The following is a 20311-nucleotide window of genomic DNA, read 5'->3' as shown; positions in this document are numbered from 1 at the left end:
CTGCAAAGCCCTTAAATGTAATAGATACTGTCGGATAAAATGAACCAATGGTATGCAGCAGGATGATAAAACTGTACACATCTGTCATACCAGATTACGGTGGTATTTTCTTTTGCTGAGTGTCGTTTTTCCTCTAAAACACACAGTACAGATTATTAAAATGAAGCCACTCTCAGAGAAAAAACAAAATAAAACCAAAAAAAAGCCATTTCTGTAGCAAACAGAAGGTCAATGTCTTGCATGCATTATTTTTAGAAGTAGTAAAAATGTTAAATTAGTGGTTAAGAGCATGGGGAAAAATAATAAACGTCAACAACCGCATGCAGTCACAATGGTTATAATGTTAACAATTCTATAATGGTTTGGGTACCTCCTGACCTCACACCCTCACACAATAAAATCATAAGGCATGCCTCATTTAATTCCTCCACAACCATACTTTTAATGGCAGATGTGTCCTATAAACAACGGGTATGGAGTCCATTCTTGTTTACCTTCATATGGTCAATACATGTGTAATGAGACCTGCAGAAAAGAGAAGATTCAGCTTGTTAGCCCAGTGTAAATGCGATCTATTAGTATATATGAGTTATCCTGCGTGACAAAAGCATTCAGTTATTGTTTCGTATAGTCAACTTGTATTCTTGGAGGGTCTTTACCTTTTAATATAAAGCACCTTGAGGCAACTGTTGTTCTCATTTGGTTTTATGTAATTACACTTAATTAAATTAAATTAAATCAAATCAGTCATCTTGGGTTTGTGGCCACAGGTCTTTATTATCAGGGCTTCTCTTAATAATTTAATACTTACTCAGCAGACAGGCTGCTCAGTTTGTATTCCTCTGGCGGAGATTCTTGTCTTTGTGGTTGTTGGTCGAGTTAGTTTTCCTTTACAAAGAAGTAAAACACACAATCAGCTCTCATCTCAAACAAAGCGTATATGAGGTGTTATCAAGCAGTTCTGTGATCAAATCCCTAAAAAAAACCTCCAAAAAAACCGCCTTGTGGTGTAAATGGCAAATCTCAAATTCAAGGTTATCTTCTCATGCACCTTTACAGTTTATTCAGCAAGGCTGCTGCTTTTTGTCTTAAAACACATGATTGGACACTTCAAATATCAAATATCAACCGGTCTGGGTGGTGACCCATCATTTTTCATGAAGCTACCTACGCTCACAATGACACAAGATGGCACTCTGGCACAAATCCTTCATAGGGGGAAAAATATAAATCAGCTCGCTTGATATTTGGTCTCTTGGCAAAAATTTTTTGGACATGATCAAGAAGCTGATCTTGAACAGAGATGAGCCTAATTTAAATAAACTTTTGAACACATGTCATACACAGAAACTAGTGATCTCAGTCCTAACAACTGTAAAATGATTGTTGTCGTGTATGAAATAAAAATAGCTAATGCTCCGCTTTCTGTTTCATGACATAAAATAAACGCTGCAGGCTGCTAATTAACCAATTTTAACATCTGCAAGCTTGTGGTAGAAATTTACCATCATTTTATTTATAGATGAAACTGACTGATGTTGACAGTTGACTGATGCCTTGATGATGGCTCAGGGTTATTAATGCAACCACTGATGAAAACATCTACTACTACTGTTTGCAGCCATAAACTGTATATCAAAGATGGACATAGCCAGAGGATTGTCATTTAGTCCTTTTGTCATGTCTAGTCTCTAAACCTTTAAGTCTATATAATGCTGGGATGTCAAACTAATTCTACACCGAGGGCCGAGTCTGGCCCAGTTATGTGGGCCAAATGAGTGAAACTCCAATTTCTGTCAGTCTAAAGACATTTAACTACACATTTAATCCCCGAGATATCTTAATATAATATAAAGAAGTACAATTTCAACAGCACATGTCAGTTTTTTACATTAGAAATGTAAAAGTACAGAAAAGTCTTGCAGATCACTTCTTAGCCTTTCCTATATATATTTTGCTGGGTCACTTCTGGCCCCCTAGCCTTATGTTTGACGCCCATGCTATAATGTATTTTATACTAAATGGGACAATAAGTTATAAAATTAACATCACATTTTCTTTAACACGACTTAAAACTAGTGAATGAGACCATAAACACACAAGGAAAATGTTTACTGAGGTATTAAGTCATGTAAGAAGCATATTAGTTTTTTCTTCTATAGACATTTTGTTTCCCCCTGCTGGCCATTAAAGAGAATGCAGGTATATAGCACTCTCGCATTAGATTAGTTTTTAGATCTGAGGCTACCTCCATCTTTTACATTCAGTCTTTGACTGCAGCAAGGACAAAACCAGACCCAGGACCAGTTATGTAAATATTTTTAAAACATTTTTAAACATAATTTTTTACCTGCTGAGAGTTTTTTCTGTTCTTTTTTTGTGTGCATTTCAGTGAGCTAAGTTTTTTCCTCTTAAAAAAGATACTAGGTAACTAAAATTTAGGTTACCAGGACACCTATCAATAGATTACTGAAGCCAGGAGGGGAAACAGGAAGAACAAAACTATGCCTTAAATCACACATCTGCCTAAAACTACGTTGTAGCGTGTTAAAAAAAACATTTAATAAACAATGCATACTGCTTCTCACTGCCAAACATGGGCGGATTAAGCAGGACTTTCCTAATCCAGACAACTTGTCAGTCACAGCAACAGTGGCCAAACTCGACCTTAAAATACCATCCGGTGATTTATCTGAAATACTAGGACATGATGCTCACCGTTATTTGTGACCCAGTTTTAGGAACTACTTCACAGTGAGCTCTACAGACTGTCTGGAGTAGATACATCATGATAATCTACAACAAAACACACATTACTTTACCAAGCTAAACAGAGATAAGGTGGTAAGAGGTGAAATGTTTATACTTACATTGGTCCAGCTAGATCATCATCTGTGGCAGCAAGAGGAAAATATGGAGAAATGAACACCAAAAAAAATAAAATAATCGCAAAGAAGCTGCACACGCTGATGAGGTGTTTTGCTTAAAGCTGACATTTAGTGCCCTAAAAATCTCTACGTCTGTGGTTTCCAAGTACAGACTGTTACCAAATAAAAACATAGCCTAGGTGAAGTAACACAGGAGCAAACTGTGTGTGTATGTGTGTGTATATATATATATATATATAAAAATGGCTGCGATGCAGAATGAAAAGTAGCTCATGAGAACACTCACAAAACACAGAGTGTAATTAAACATCACAATAAAATGCACGAGCAACTGAGAACAACAGGCAGAATTCAAACTGGGGAAAAAAAATACTGTAGTCATGCACAGACAAGCAGCGCTCACAAAGAACATCTGCTCACTCAAGGAGATTAGCGAGAAGCAGGTCCATGATTATCAGCCCTGCGGTGACAACTCAGCGCAGCATTTTCAAACAGTGACGAAACACTTCAAATTCCTTAGAGTGCTACATGCCATTTCTCTGCTGCGGTGATTATGTTTATGAGTGTGATGCAAAGACATGGCATAATCATTTCATCAAAACAAATAAAAACCTAAAATTTGGAACTGAAACGTTTAAAAGTGCTGATTATAATGTGCCGCAGACGGGAGGATGACGAGGCTGAATGCTTATTGAAATTCACGAGGCATGCAAAGTCTCTCACTTACCACAAACACAGTTTACGTTAGGCAATTTAGAAAAAGGGGAGGATGGGAGATATTAAAACAATCTTTTAAAATATATGCAACAAGCGGAGAGAAGAGAAACCAGGTCCGAGAGTTTCAAGTAAAACAATTCACGAAAGCAAGCAATCTGCATCCGTCTTGATTTGCTGCTTAAAGGCTGTACGGATTCTCGAGGGGACTATATCGCTCCCATATTCTGCAATCTATTCTGATAAAATAATAAACCGTACTGAGAAAACGTTCAAGTGCAATGACTGTAGGCGTTAGTGAATACCACCGACAGCTCTTAGGTGTCAGTCATTCCCTCGGTGCTACAGCTAATCAGCAGGTGACAACATCAAAATTCTGTTTGAGAGGAAAAGGTTGCCCAAATACCATTAATGCATAATATATGACGTAGCTAGACTCTCAAATGAAGTGCTCAGCGCTATCAGAAAATTGCAGGATGGCATACCCAGGTTTCACAGCTAAATTACGAGCATCATTGTTAAGTTTGCATTAGGGACATTGCATTGAGGACACTACAAGGTCCCTGGAAAGGTATTAATAATTGAAACCGCCCACCTCCTCAACACTGCAGTATCATATTTCTCATGAATATTAAAGGCATGATATTGTCCTGACAAGGTGCAACAGTGTCTGCGTTCTGGGTCAGCCTCGCTGCCTGAATTATTGAATGCGGGCACAGCGATGGGCACAGTGTCAGGCAACTCTGCCGGTGCACCTGGGGAAGAAATGCCTTCAAGCTCACACCAGAGCCTTTTCACATGACAGACCCATTAGGTATTTCATTTGTATGCTGAAGGCAGCTAATCTATCCCCAGTTATATTTAAACGATGGACTAATAAAACATTCCTAAGCATTATCAGCGGTGACTCACCGTCTTGTAAATCTTCTGGCTTCTTGCGCTTCTCATAAACAACGATGATGACGACCAGGATGATGATCTCAGCCAAAACCCCCAGGAGAGGCCATAAGGGGGCCAAGTGGCTGCGAACCCTCAGCACAGATTTCTCAGTAGTGTGGCCAATCATGTTGGTGGCGTTGCAGACGTACACCCCTGGATCTTCATTAATGTCCAGATTCAGAATGTGGAGCTCTGTGTAGTTGTCTTTGCTGACGATGTAGATGCGTGTTGAGTTTTCAAAGTCCTACGAAGAAGGAATGAAGAGAATCATCCTGGTGATTTGGCAGTGAGAGTTTTTTTTTTTTTACATGGACAGTTTTTTGTGCCTTAGTTTAGATCATGGAGTATTATAAATTCACCAGACATGTTATTAGGTACACCTGTTCAGCTGCTTATTAACACAAAAGTCTAATAAGCCAATCACATTGCAGCAACTCAGTGCATTTAGGCTTGTAGACATGGTCAAAACGACCTGCTGAAGTTCAAATTAAGTATCAGAACAGAAAAGAAAGGTGATTTAAGCCACTTGCATTTCAGAACCTGCTGATTTACTGGGTTTTCCCACACAACCATCTCTGATCATCTGAAAAGGATGAGCTGCAGTTGTCTGGGTGACAATGCAGTGTTGATGTCAGAGGTCAGAGAAGAATGCCCAGACTGCTTAGAGTTGATAAAAAGTAACTCAGATAACCACTTATTACAATCAAGGTATGCAAAAGAGCATCTCTGAACGCACAGCATGTCCAACCTTGAAGCAGATGGACGACAGCAGCAGAAGATCACGTGCTGCTTTTTGTCATCTAAGAATAGGAAACGGAGGCTCCAGTTCGCATGGGCTCACCAAAATTGGATGATAGAGGGTTGAAAAAATGTTGCTTGGTGTGATGAGACTAAATTTCTACCTGAATATTTGGATGGTAGGATTTGGCATAAACAACATTAAGGCTTGGGTCCATGCTGCCCTTTATCAACATTTCAGGCTGTTGTGGTGGTCTATGGTGTGGGGGATATTTTCTTGGCCCAGAGCATCACTGACTCACCACCCACCTACGTGAGTATTGTTGCCGATCCACACAGTGTATGCGTCTTCTGATGGCTCCTTACAGCAGGATAATATACCATGTTATAAAGCTAAGATATTTTCAAACTGGTTTCTTAAACATGTCAATGAGTACACTGTTTCTAAAATGACCTACACATTCACCAGATCTCAATCCAATGGAGCACCTTTGAGATGAGGATTGTTTCAAGCACCTGGTTTTATCTATGCTATCACTGATGGGGACGACAAGGAGTACAGAGAACTGACCCAAGGCTTTGTAGACTGGTGCCAGCAGAACTACCTCCAGATCAACACTAGTTAAACCAAGGAGCTGGAGAGTAAAAACATCCATTTTTCTACTTCATTTTGGAGTTCAATAGCATCTTTTAAATAGATTTTTACCAATAAAACTTAGCTTTAACTACAGGGTGGGCTATTTATATGGATACACCGTAATAACATGGGAATGGTTGGTGATATTAAAGTCCTGTTTGTGGCACATTAGTATATGTGAGGGGGCAAACAGTTTGCTAACTGTAGCATTCCCATGTTATTACGGTGTATCCATATAAATGCCCCACCCTGTATATGAATGTAGTTATACTAAAGTAAAAATAAACTGAAAAGAGTATTTTCACTTTTATTTTGAAAGGTTAGCTATTGTTTTTTAATCAACTTTCTATGACCATGGGCTTTTTAAAAAAAACATAAAATCAGACTGAAAAACAACAGCCGTGCCTGAGTGTGATACTTTTCAGGTGAAACTGTTATACCGGTGGGTTTATATTTATTCTGGATACGTTTTCATTTTTCCATTTATTGTAGATCAATTAAAGAATCGATCTACAATATTTTCCATTTGTTGTTTCTGTTAATCGTAAATGTTCTTGTTGAGCTTTAATATTTAGAGTAAGTCAAACACATAAAATCCTTAGACTGCAGCTGTGGGATTTGTGGACCTCTTAACCTTAAGTGTTCTTAATGGTGACCTTCTGCTTAGGTAGCTAGTCTCAATTACTAACAGGAGATTTACTTTACCACTGAAACCAGTTGCTGTACATATGAGACTTAGAATCTTTTTAAAATCATAAAATCTAAACATCACAAATGATATCTAAGCAGTATCATTTAAATTCATATGACATACCTTGTCGTTCCTGCGCCAGGACCACACAGGGTGAGGATAACCCACAGACTTACAGTGGAGTATAGCGTGATCGCCCTCGTTCTTATTCTCACTACGTTTGTGGCCTACAATCTCAGGAGCAGCTAAAACACAAAACACATTTGAGAAATTAATTTTTTAAAAATAACAATAATAATATAATTTTTGTTATTTTTCCAAGTTGAAACTGATAGTAATGCTCTCACTGATCGCTGTATTGCATTTAACCACATTGCACATTTATGAAGTAATCTGAGTAAAAGCTAGAAAACAGTCACATGAGGTAAATCACGCACAGCAGTTTGTTTTTCTTTTTTAAGAATAAAGCACTGAAGCGCAAAGCAGGAGTCATTCCAATAGTCTTTTTACACTGCAGAGACGAACACTTGTGTGTATGAAAGTGAACTTCAAACATAAAGCATTACATTTAATCTAGCAAGAGTATTTGAGCCAATGTAACCATAAACTGTGTGCATTACTCAGTATATTATAAAACGGACTGCAATAATAGAAATGCCCCATATAATATCAAGAAAACTGCCCCTGAAATCCAATTTACCTCCATTGCAATGCAACAGCAGAAAAGGCTGACCAGATTTTACATAATCCCTTTCCATCAGACAAACAAGACACCATCTGCTGCCACTGAGCCGGGCACTGGCTTGATGGAGGTGTCAAGGGCACCGGCTGCCCCTGAGCAGCCAGCAGAGCCGTTTGAGATCACAGGTCCTCACATGACAGCGATACAAGTGCTCAAGGCCATTTTTATTGGTGGCATCTCTAATGTGGCCTCAAAATTGCAAAGACGGCTTTAGCTCGCCAGTCAACACCTACATTTAACTTCGATGGTGGCGTTGGCCGAAGGAGTCGTGCTGAAGTTGTAGACACACATGTACACTCCAGCGTCATCTGCTCTTGGTCTTTTCAGCCTGCGGAGCAGAAATACATCTCACGTGAACGCACGCCAGGCTGCTAAACACCTCTTCCTCTCAGACTCGTGAAAAAAGCTGACCTGTACTCAGTGTTCTTGCTTGAGTCACGCGTTTCTGGGATCTCCTCGCCGTTCTTCATCCAGAAGCTTTCCTGGACGGTGCTGTGGGGGCTGGTCAGGTTGCACTGCAGTGTGAGGCTTTCTCCTTCCACTGGAAGCGTGACGTGTTCAGAGGCAGCAATGGACGGCTCTGCAAGAGAAGCGTAGCTCAGCCACAGCAGAAGTAGTGGGTGAAGGCGCGCTGGAAGATGTAGAGTTCAGACACTACAGACGACTAGTCGTTTTTCAATAATGCTCAGGAATAGTTTAAAGTGGGAGGAATTATTCTGGGCATCCCAGCCTGCTGAAGTAAAGGTCCATTCACTTTCTGGGTAGCTGGACATGAAATACACCCATTCGAGCAACTACATTACCAAATATAACTTTACAGAACAAAATGCAGCTTTTGGATTACAGGCTAGCTTTGGAGAAGCACTTGGTTTAATTATAGCAGCTGGATGTGTTTTGTGTGAGGCATGATGATAAGTATACATCTGTTACAATGCAGGTGGATAAAAACAGGTTTCACATTACAGTGACTCCAGAACATTTTTTATGAAGCACACTAATGTTATTTATACCAATTCTTTGGACTTACCACAACTTATTTAGCTTCATGAAAATATCCCTCCACTTAATTTAGAGATTAGATTTATTACCTTAAAATGAACCTCTTACAACAATTAAAATCTGCCTCCTCGTTTGCATCCCGTAGAAATGTAACCTGCCGAAGCTGCTCGCTTCAGTTGGCTTTTAAACAATGAAGATCTTAATTGGAGAGTTAGTATTCTGCTTAATCCTGATTATCTATGTCTTGTTTGCACAGTTAGACACCAGTGAAGCTCTTAATCTTTAGTCATGGCCTAAAACACCGTCTGCAACAAAGCACCTGCAGGTTTGTGCTGGCAGGTACTCAGCCCCCCTCCCAAAAAAAAAAGAAAAAAAACTGTATGGAGATTTGGCCCCCATTTTGTCCTTTTATAAGGCTGAAGAAGATACACGTCTCTAGAAAAAGCACTGTGATTCTGGTGAGCAAACAAGAAACTACTGTTAGCGCTAATATGAGTCAGAAATGAGACGTGCTATCACTCTCCAAATAAAACATGGCTGTGATGAAGGTGATACCAAATGCCAAATACCAAGCAGGTTACAACAATGAGAGAAAAACCACAATTATAATGAATAATTCTGGGAAATTAGAAGAAAAGAGGAGAAAAGGGAGGAAAAGAAGGAAAAAACTGGGCTCTGTGAGCTCTATTTAAAGTAAGAGTTGAAATGTGCGATGAGCATTAAAAGAATACTACTCAGCTCTGCTTACTAAAGATAACAAGAAGATGAGAGGATGGTGTTTTTTTCCTCATTTCTCAGGTCTGTGGGGGAGGGTGGCACCTACTTAGGAAGCTACTGCTCCTCTGGAGAGGTATGATGGAGGCTGAATCACACAGGAACTGGGGGAGGATTGCTCTACACTGACCACTCACTCTGCAGCACTGTTATAGTGGCCTGAGCACGGATCCAGGTGGTGGCTGGATTTTGGTGGAGGTCATTACGCCGTGGGTCATTGCTGGCTCTGCACTCGTATGTCCCAGAATCGTCTAGTGTGAGATGCGATACCCCCAACACGCTCACAGCATTGATGCCATAGGCGGTGCTGATGGACACCCGCCGCTTCCGGGCACCATCCCACAGCTGCCTGAAAGAGTCGGCTCGGTTGATCTCAGAGTACCACCACTGGATTTCGGGGGTGGGGTTACCTACCACGTCACAGTACAGCTCAAAGGTGTCACCTGTGAGCTTAGTCTCAGAAAGAGGTGATTTCACAAAGCCCGCCGGTGCTGGTGGTGGTCGTTTACGGGGGCAGCGTGTCCAGAGGCAAAACAAAAGAGGAGAAACAGGTGCAGGTGAGAAAGTAACAGGTTAAATTAAAACAGGAGCCAGACAAAGGACATGACCAAATGAAAAGAACAGCAACAAATGCAAAATAATGAACAGAACAGACAAATTATGTTAAAATTAGAAATAAATAAATGAATAAATGACAGCTGCTTAACTCCCCAATTAATCTAATCATTTCCTGGTTTATAAAATGTCTAGCCATGTTGATAAATTCAGATTAAAGTTGCAAATATCATCATTTCCCTTCATTAATTAATCTGGCACTCATTAGTTTTTCCCAATTGAAAAGGGACTTGTTATCAGAGGATCCTTGAAGCTAGTCTCACCACTTGTAGCCACCTCAAGGCACAACTTTAATTTCAGTAGTCCCAGGGATGAATAAGGACACCAGTCAAATCTGACTAAAGAAAGGTTCCTGGTTTGTAAGTAATTCTTCTACTACCAACTTTGCTGTTACACAATCACCCCACAGATTTCAGTTAAGCATTATTTTTTATCCACAGTGCGTTCTGAATCTAAATCAAAGAAGAAAGAGATTGAGATTTTGGGTTCATCCTATTCTAACTAGGAAACAACATCAGGAAGTTGGTTTGATCAAGAAGTTGAATCTGTATTACCGTCTCTTTTGCACATATTTCAACAAATCGGTGAAAAATCGAGTTTTTAGTCCAAAAAATAAATGCTGAAAATTTCTCCTGCAAAATTTAGCGGTTGGTGTGAACCGCTACAAAAAACATTTTTGCACAAATCTTACACCAAATTTAAAATAATCCTTTTATACATCTCATCTTGGGTCTGTCAGCTCAAGACGTTTTAAATCCTCTCACCTTAAGCCAACTTCACCATGTTCACAACAAGCACCCACTGTATATATACAGTATATATTACACAAAATATGAAAAAACAAATCAGATGCGACCATTCGCTCTCAACCAGAGCCCAGCGCAATGTGATGGCGTCTGATGCAAAGTCACAAATCAGTTCATTGACAAACAGTTTCACCTCTGATGAGCCATCAGTCATCACACTGACAATTTTTGCTCTGGGAAAAAGAGACAACCCCAGATCTGTCTAAACTATTATTGCTGCTATTCCTGGGAAGCTTTAATTCAGTTCTTCTGGGACGGCCCTGCGAGGCTGCTCTCACTTGGTTCTGTGCAATTAATGGCATCATATAAAACTGCGCCTGGCTCGCACAGCGCTCACATCAAGAAGTCCTCCACACGACCTTGTCATTTTCTTGGCTGTATAATAAAAATATCTCAGTGCTCAGAAAATCGTGTTTATGTAATTACTGAATAACAAGGACACTGATACAACAAGCTGCTTATAATTTGACTGGATTGAAATGTCTCCCTTTTAAATGTAAATGCTTTTAATCATGGAGGTGGAAGTTATATGCACGCTCTATAGGCTCTGCAGAGAGACAAGAGATTTATAGAAGCCTCAGCTCTGGGTCTCTGGGGAGTGTGTGGGCACATGGTGATAGACCCCCTGCGTTTCCATAGAAGCACTCTACGGCAACAAAGTAGGAAGAAGAGACAGCCAACCAGATGAGACAGACCATCACCTGGTTTCTGTGTCAAGCTGCTGACATCACAAGACTCTGCTGCACAGCCTGCAACGGGCTCCTGAAGACCAGACCATATACAGTGTGCACATAAAGATTCCTTCATACATGCAAACCAGCAAATAACATGACTGAAACCTAAAGCCAGCCCCTCAGCTCTTATCGCAGAAATGCTGAGAGACAGACCCTGTCAACTCCGACAGAGTAGACATGTTAAAAGTGCTGAGCCAGTAGCCACGTCTTCGCACACCACTGTACAGCACATGTCCGAATGATGCCACTCGCGTCAAGAGGATTTCGGTTTAGTTTTGTGTGCGTCTAATGTGTGGGATGTTTTTTTTCCATTAGTGAATAATAAGCTAGCTTAATATCTTAAATTAAACATGATGTCCACAGATAAAGTTCTCACACAGCACTTCAAAGTTTGAATGCAACTTAAGGTCACATTCCTGGTGCAACTCAGCGAGAACGTTCATGACTGACGCGGGCCCGGGATTTCGAGGGGTGGAAAACTATGCTACTCTAGCTGGATTTCAAAATGTGCTTCTTTTCACATGAGCTGGGCGAGGACAGCTCACCAAACTGTGGAGAATTGTAATGTTTGTCCTTTTCATTAAGGCCTAAATTATCTACACAGTCCCTATTTGAGCCACAAATCAAAGCTCCTTCTGTTAGCAATGAATCTGTTTTTACTCACAGTGAGATGTGTTTCCTGTACTGCTGTCACAAAGACTGAGGTTCACTTTTATTTTTTCACCTCCTTTATCCCCTCCAATTAATTTTTTCTTTAATTTGTTACTTTCCACAGTTACTGCGCTTGTTGCTGCTGCGCTATTTCCATCGCTTAGGGAACGCCACCGATGAATGCCAGGGAAAATAAAATTGCTATCGTCTTCTCATTTTTTAGTGATTTTCCTGAGAGATTTTGTATCTGGTGCAAGACAGAATTACATCATAAACCTTTGATGATGGGAGGCAACCAATCTAAAAACAAATGGTGCTAAACTCAACAGCCATAACATTGTGCAAAGAACATTTAGTTCATATTGACATGTTAAAGGAAATAATTTGCCTATTTCACACTTAAACGTATAAAAACCCAATGCAACATTGTTAAATTGTACTTGTTGTAGCAAATCACATCACATTTATTATCAAGAGATCTATTCATATACGCTATATCAGCGTGACAGTCCAAAAATCTGTTATTGCCATCTAACGTTTTCATTGTCTGTGTTCCCAATTTGCTTCTAAATTCTTTCTGAATTTTAATGTGCATAAAGCACCTGTGTGTGTGTGTCTTTTGTTCTCTCAATGAAATAATTGTTTGGTCTTTAGATGTTGTGTTTATATGCTTTTTCTGGTAAGATCTGTGCATTATTGGTCCTTGTATTTTTTATATTTTTGCACTTTTTCACTTTTTGACTCGTGTTTTTTTTGTTGTTGTTGCTGTTATTTTTAAAACCTTTAGCCTTTCAGTTTGGTTTCAGTTCAAGTTCAGGTGTTTATTTTTATTCTTTGCAGCAGTTTTAGTTTCCTCTGTTTTTCCCCATCTGTTCCTCTTTCTTGTCTTTCTACTAGCGTCTGTTCCACTGTTTGTTATTCTTGTTAGCCGCTGCATTTACCCTTTGTCTTCTGAGCTGTTCCCTCTTTTGCTTTGAAGGTTACCTTTCTGCCGTTCCTCACTCTAGTTTTACTTTCAGCTTGCAATAAACTGTGTTGATTAGGTTAAGCTGTGTCTCGTTCCTCACCTGTTTCCACCTGCCCATCAGTCCAGTATATAAATAGTCCTAACTTTCTTTTGTCCTTTATCAGAGTGTTTGTTCCTGTCCAGATCCACACTATGACACTGTGTGCCAATGTCAGTTTTATTATTCAAACTGCAAATCCAAGAGCACAAACTGACAGCAGACGACCTCGAATCGTCTGACGAATCCAATTTAAATGTGTCTAAAATGAAGAAATTCTGGCCACAGTCCCAGTTTATGTTCCAACACATACTGAAGAAAACAGCAATTACATACATTCACATGCTGGACGGCATTAACTGCACAGTGAAAATGGTTCTAATATATATGTCTTAAATGTTTTGATATAGTTTAATAAACATTTCGAAGCACTGAAATGCAACATAAGGGAGCTGATGTGTTATAGTAACAATAATTATACTTACATGCAATCAGATTAAACTGAATTTGACAACTGTGTTGTTCAAGCATGTTAATGTTTTATATGCATCGTGGGGCTTCAGAAAACGGCACTACTTGTCTTACATTTCCCTGTAGGGATTGCCTTTGATGTTAGATATAGCAGAAATGCACATTAGAGATGAAACAATGCATCCATCCAATAATTATCAGAAAAAAAGAATAAATGTGGGCAATTGTGGTTAGTCGTGATCAGTAATGGTTTCTGTCATTTACCAGTCAAAAATACAAACCGTTCACTGGTTCCAACCTTTTAATTGCAGGATTTAGCTTTTTTCTCTCTCCTGTGTGCTCCTCAGCTGCTCGGGGTTTAAATTTTCATGAGAAACATGTCAGCATCGTCTTATGTTTCGGAAAACTGTGATGAGATTTGTTCCCCGCTTTTTCCCTTCTTCGTCCATATGTTGACCAAATAATCTTTTAGCCAAGTGAGAGTAATAATCAATGGATTGCTGGGCAATGAAAACAACTGATATTTAATATCCCCGGCAATTATCGTGCTTTATATGCTTTTGTTAATTTGCTCTATTATAATACAATACATTGTTACATCTTTTAGTTTTACATGTTTAAATCGTTTCCTTAAACACAATCATTTTCAGTCTCTGGAAACATCTACAAATGTAATGCAAATTATTTGTAATTTGGCCAATTCATCAGGTACTGAAACAATAAAATCTACAACTCAAACTGAAATAGCTCACAAAATATCATTTTTTAGCTTCTGAAAATAAAACATTACTTTGTTTTTCAGACTGTTTAAACAGTCTGTTATGTTAACTTCACTTTAGACTCATACGTCCACAGAGAGTAGGGCTGGGAATCACAAGATACGATCTTGATACATTGGGAAAAGAATCATTTATTTCATCTGTGCACTGTTGTGTTACAGATTACTATTGCATTAAATACCAATTCAATTAACTGGCAGTCTGATTTTTCCCCCATGTGAGTCAGTTTCTTCTCCTTCTTCACTTCATTTAAAACATTAGCTCAAAGAGAAATGAAGAAGTGAGTCTGGTAAATCAAACTGGATTGATATCTATTTAGAGCAGGGGTGTCGAACTCCAGGCCTCGGTGTCCTGCAGGGTTTAGATAACACCCTGGGTCAACACATCTGAATCAAATGATCAGTTCATTACCAGGCTTCTGGAGAACTTTAGGACATGTTGAGGAGGTCATTTAGCCATTTAAATCAGCTTTGTTGGATCAAGGACACATCTAAAACCTGCAGGACACCGACCCTCGAGGCCTGGAGTTCGACACCTGTGATTTAGAGCATCTGTATGTTGTGAAAAAACATTGATATTTGGTGTCAGAGGGGGGATAACGCATCTCGACAGGAAGCAACATGATATACTGTTGTATTAATCTTTTGAGATATAGCTTCACATATAAGCAGCCAAATGGATTCTGGGACGTGACTGGCAGCAGTGTTTGCTAATATTCTGTGTGACCGCAATCTGAAGAAAGGAAGAAGAAAAAGAAGAAGAGAGAAAACTACAATATTTGAAAGGCAATAAAGAAGATTGATCTCTACCTCCTCCTGTCGGATGTAAAGCCAGTATTTCTAATCAGAAGTCTGAGCTTTGTCAGCTCTGATTGGAGAAGAGATGTTGTGAGTGGGCGCACAGTATAGGAGGAGATGTGTAATGCAATCCTACACATGGACCACTCCGGGGAAGGCCGGAGCTCAATCCATTCTCACTCGTCCGCACACAGAGCTCGCAAAGGAATGCAAGAAGCACTGCACGCTTACAGTATACACAAACAGATAGTGGACTGAGAGGGGGGTTACACAGCCCTAATCAGTTTGGGGGGGGGGGATGAGGTTTACGAGCTGAGGGTGAATTGGGCAAGTGGAGCTGCGCTGGGAAATCAATGCCATTCTGCAGTGCAGCACGTCTCAGCAAAGAGTTAACAGATTCACTGTTGCAAGAGGACATTAAAGCCATAGTTCCCAGTGCAGCATCTCTGCTCTAAAAATAGGAACATGCAGCAAAATGGACTGATGCTATTTACAGAGCTGCGCTTCTAAGGTCCTACATAATTACATGGGCCTATGTTACAAGGACCTGCACTGATGCATACAATTATTTCACTCTGTAGCAGAGGATTTTATTTTTTCTGAATTCCTGATCCCTATCCTGCCATTTCTGAGCAGACCCACGCGTGACAGCATGTTGACTGGACATGTGAGAGAGTGTTTGTGTGCTGGCATCACAGGTTTTAAACTTCAGTGTGGCACGATCCTACCCGTGGACAGAACTTGTCCTTGCTGCCTGAACCGCTCATGTATCGGCTCAGTATTCAGCTCCACACTTCAAAGGACATTTTAGGGACACTGCACAGGCCTCCTTATGGCTCACTACAGCAGTACAGATTGTAGCCCATTAATGATTTATTAACCCTTCTTTTCTAACGCTGGGCCAACAAGACGCCAATCGATCCGCTCTGGTGTGTGTTTCTGTCAGAAACAGAGGATTATCTAATGAGGCTGGAGGAATCTTGCAGTAATTCATTTAAAGTAACATTTTTTTTTAATGCATCAAAGTCAGCCAATGCCAGTGCCTCCCTTAAAACCGCATTCTCACCATGATGTGTAACACGCTGCGTTTTTCTATAGGGAGAGCTTTCCTACCGTTCTGAGATGAGACGGACTGCAGCATCAGAGCTCCAAATATCGCCACCGAGAAGATCATGACTGCAGCTCTGCGTTTGCCAGGTATCATCTTCGGAGACGGTGGACGGAAAATGCCGGTAGGAGAGCGCTAAGGTGACCTGCGCCGGTTATGATGGAGCGGGCTGGTTCGCCGAGGCTCGCACCTCCAGATACTCCCCAGTCGTGTCACGTACTGAGTCAAGCGTCGCTAGGTAGACGAGCGTGAGCCCACAGAGGTGCAGCTGGCTACCTGTGCCGCTCTGCTGACAACCCGGTGCAGATACCGAACCACCTTTTTTTCCTTTTTTTTTTTTTTCTTAACCACCCGTTACATCTTTAATCCCGCGAGATCTTGGAGGAGCGCAGAGACAAGACGGTGCGTCCAATGGCAAAAGTGAAGCACAAATCGATTTTTGTTGAAATAAGATAATAACCATGGTATTTATATGTATACTGCTAGACCTGTTTTGTACGAAGCCCCTTAAGAATTAGAATATAGTTGCGATTGTTTCTTTCTTGTAGTCAAATTAAGCCGTTGTCGCCTACAGTGTCTGCAAACCAATCAGAAGCGAGTGTTTCTTTGACACTTCATCCTTCAGTAGCTACTCGCTGAGCAGCCGTGTCCTGTGTCAAGCAGGTTCTCACTCGGGCTGACTAAGCCTTGAACCCAACAGCACCTGTGGCTTTACACAAACTTTTAATCCAATTTCTCTTTGAGCAAATATAGGTTAATGGCAGGCTGACACCTACAGCACAGAAGCACAAGTCACTTGGTCTTCTACATCATGAATGTGGGGCAAAGAGTATGGTGTCTTTTGCCTGCAGAACTGCGTTAATTGTGCTATGGGTTCAATGAGGTGCTGGAAACATTATTTTTGATCCACGCTGACATGACAGCATCACACAGTTGCTGCAGATTTATCACCTGTACATCCATGATGCCAATGTTCCGTAGCACTACACCTCAAAGGTGCTCTGTTGGATTGAGATCTTGTGACTGTGGACGCCATGTGAGTACAGTTTTTTTTTTTTTTTTTTTTTTAAATGACATCAGAAACAGCAGTATGCGACATTACGTGATGGCAGAGCTTCAGTTCATCCTTTGTCTTTTTTTTTTTTTTTTTTTTTTTTTTTTAAATAAATAGGACAGGGGGAATGAATGAGAGAAAGAGGGGGAGAGAAAGAAAGAAAACCAAAGGGGAGAAGAGACGGTGAGAAGGGGGGGGAAGAGAGAGAAAAAAAAAAAAAAAGAACTCCTGGGTCACCTGTATGGAGAAAAAAAAAACAAACAAAAAAAACAAACAGAGGAGACAGCAAACAACAAAGAGCAACATAATAATAGAGAAAACAAAGCACCATCACAATAAACTAGCTAGCCATAGATATCAATATTTACTAAATAATAAACGATATTGTGCAGCACGCAAGATAGACAGCGCACAGTGTGCTTTGAGGTAGCAGCCAAGAAAGCTTTAGTCCGCGTCTGTGAATACCCATGTGTGCATACCTGTGTGGATCAGCATGCTTGCATTCCAAAGGTTTCTCCATGTAATGATCTGCTAGGGAGTGTGGGGGGGCCACAGCCCCGTCCTCCAGGGTGTGAAGCGGGTATGGAGGAGATCAAAACTCCAGACATCCAGAGGCCCCCAGAACACAAGAGACCATGGAAGACCAACAGAGGGGCAGCCGCGCCACTATTCCAGTAAGAGCTGAGGAGAGTCCCAGATGAGGGCTCGCCCAGCAGCCGCGGAGCAGAAGTCAGGGGGAGTTGCAGTGACGCGCCCGTGAGCTCCGCCGGCCCCCAGCTGCGCCTGAGTGACCGAGCCCCAGGCCGAGAGGCCGGGGGCACCCCACCTCCAAAGGGGGCCCGAGCGAGCCCCAGGCCCCAGGCCCCGACAAGCGGCCGCCAAGGAGTGAGCCGGTGTGTACCCGGACGCCCACCCCCAGACACAAAGAACCACCAACACACCGACACCTGAGGGAGTCCGCCACCGGCAGGGGAAGTGGTGGTGGGTGGAGATAGGCCTCCAAACCTTGGAGGGCCTGAGGTGTCCCCAGAGAGGTGGCGTCTGATACCCAACCTGACATATAGACACAGACATACAGGCACACACAGACACAAACATCCATTCCCACCCTCATGCTCTCATATGCACTCACTCCACACTCAACCAACGTGGAGACAGACATAAAGAGACGCTGTACACACAATCACACTCCCCAAGCGTACTCTACAAACCGGGTCTAGGTACCCTTGCCCCTGGAGGGGGGAATTGCACCCAGACCCAGGTGGTGTTACCCTTTTCCCTGCGGTGGGGAGAGGCAGACCACCCCGACTCCGCAGCAGGAGGGAGGCCCCACACCCCAGACCGCAGTCGGACGGCCAACTCCTCCTACTAGCCCTCCCGCTCCAGCAGGCCGCAGAGAATGGGGGTGGGAGAAGACTCCAAACCTCCCTCCACCCGCTCATTGTAGTGTTGATGCATATGTGTTCTAAGGTGCAATTAAAACCCAGGAGGGCATGGAGCTACCTGCCATGGAGCAGCAGGTAAGCGCATAGTCCCTCCTGCTAGCCCTCAATGACTAAGTGTATTTAAAATTGAGAGGTGGGCAACGACGTCAGGGGTGAGGTATACACCCTGATGGTAAATTGGACTCCGTGATTGTGCCCACCCCCAAGATCCTATATGTATGTGTAATGAGAGTGTGAGTAATGTGAATGTCTAAGTTGTGGGATAAAATTGAGGCAGAGGCAGCCAGAAGGGGACAGGGGGGGGGGGGGGGGGGGGTAGCCTCCTCTGCACCCTGGTGACATACCCCTACTCCAAGGCCCTGCATGTGTGGGTGGTTGTGGTGGAGCGGGAAGAGGGAGGCAGCTGGAGATGGGGAGGGAAGGAAGGGAGGGGCAGGTGACCCCTCCCTGGGGCCAGCTCCCCCGCTGACCCCAGTAGGCACCCCCATACTCCGCGACCCGCCAGGGAAAGGGGGCCCAGGCCCATCCAGACCGGGCCCAGTGCAGCAGCGCCGCCCGGCCCCACAGAGCCCGGGACAGTCCACCCAACCCCACCACAGAGAAAACTGCACCCACCCCACCATCCACTCATCTTCCAGACTACATAAGACAATAAACACCCAGGCTGAGATCTTCCTCCACCTCTCCTGTATCTCCCCCTCCTGCAGAGGCAGCTCCTGAGGAGAGGAAAGCTCCTGCAAGATGTGACAATCTCCCCCACCAGTTGAAGAGCCCCCCAGGTGGCTCGACGCACCGGCGGCACCCTGCTCCAGGGCTGGGCCCCCATGCACCCACCCGCCCACAACCCCGGCAACACACCAACCAGGACCCAAGCCCCCGAGGCCCGGTCCGGGTCCCAGGCCCAGAGACGGAGTGCCCCCAGAACCTCACGCCCATCCCGGACCCACCCAGGGGCAGCCAGGCTACCAGGTCAGTAACCCACGTCCGTCAGCACAGACCCTCCCCTAGCCCCGCTGCACGCAGCCGCGAGGAAACAGTCACCGGAGAGCCAACAGAGCCCCTAACCGGACATGACCGCTACCCCGGGTTGAGCCCCCCAAGGAAGATGCCTCCGGGGAACCCCCCCGACGCCCTAAGCCTGTCCCTACCCCCACACCAATCACAACAGTGAAGGCGGGACCAAACTATGACCCCCCACCCCCACTAGGTGATGGAGCTGATCAAAGGAGCCCAGAGCAATTGATCTGATGTGGTGGCAGAGGCTGTATCAAGACTAATGTAATCTAATAGATAATTTCTATATTGGTTAGAATTAAGATTATTTTTATTTTTCCAGTTCATGAGGACTGTTTTCTTGGCTATGCATAGGGCAGTGAAAACCATATGGGCGATATTCTTTTCTGAAGTGACATTATCTAAGCTGCCCAACAAACACACTAAGGGGGAAGTTGGAATGTTACATTTCAGACACTTCGATAAGTCTTCACATATCTCGCGCCAAAACTTCTGAACTGGTGGACAGAACCAAAGAGCGTGGATATAATTGTCCGGTGAATTGGTTTGGCAGTGTGAGCAGTTGTTGGTAGACGTAAAGCCCATCTTGAACATCCGATGACCTGTATAGTGCACTCTATGTAATATTTTGTATTGAATTAATTGAAGACTGGGATTTCTAATTAGATGAAAGGTTTATTGTTTCTTGATACAATAATTATCACCATTCTT

General features: G+C 42.5%; 1 protein-coding gene across 3 annotated transcripts; it reads right to left on the bottom strand.

Annotated features, from left to right (window-relative positions):
• Positions 1-827: 827 nt before the first annotated feature.
• LOC146628059 (neuroplastin-like) lies at positions 828-16183 on the bottom strand. 3 transcript variants are annotated; one of them, XM_085357541.1, is made up of 8 exons: positions 16093-16183; positions 9260-9613; positions 7761-7929; positions 7583-7677; positions 6731-6852; positions 4515-4785; positions 2871-2892; positions 828-888 (listed from the first exon to the last, which is right to left on the bottom strand). In XM_085357541.1, the coding sequence occupies exons 1-8, from the start codon at positions 16181-16183 to the stop codon at positions 828-830; spliced, it is 1185 nt and encodes a 394-aa protein (XP_085213667.1). The 3 variants fall into 3 exon arrangements, with proteins under 3 accessions (XP_085213667.1, XP_085213668.1, XP_085213669.1); XM_085357542.1 differs by lacking the exon at positions 9260-9613 and adding an exon at positions 6349-6374 and having other exon boundaries at positions 6745-6852; XM_085357543.1 differs by lacking the exon at positions 9260-9613.
• Between the last annotated feature and the right edge of the window lie 4128 nt (positions 16184-20311).

Source organism: Diplotaxodon limnothrissa, linkage group LG7 (genome assembly GCF_057381915.1).
Source record: "Diplotaxodon limnothrissa isolate DT_005_m linkage group LG7, D_limnothrissa_male_GT1.1, whole genome shotgun sequence".
NCBI lineage: Eukaryota > Metazoa > Chordata > Actinopteri > Cichliformes > Cichlidae > Diplotaxodon > Diplotaxodon limnothrissa.
Note: the sequence above shows the minus strand (reverse complement) of the source record. Positions and strands in the feature narration are given on the sequence as shown.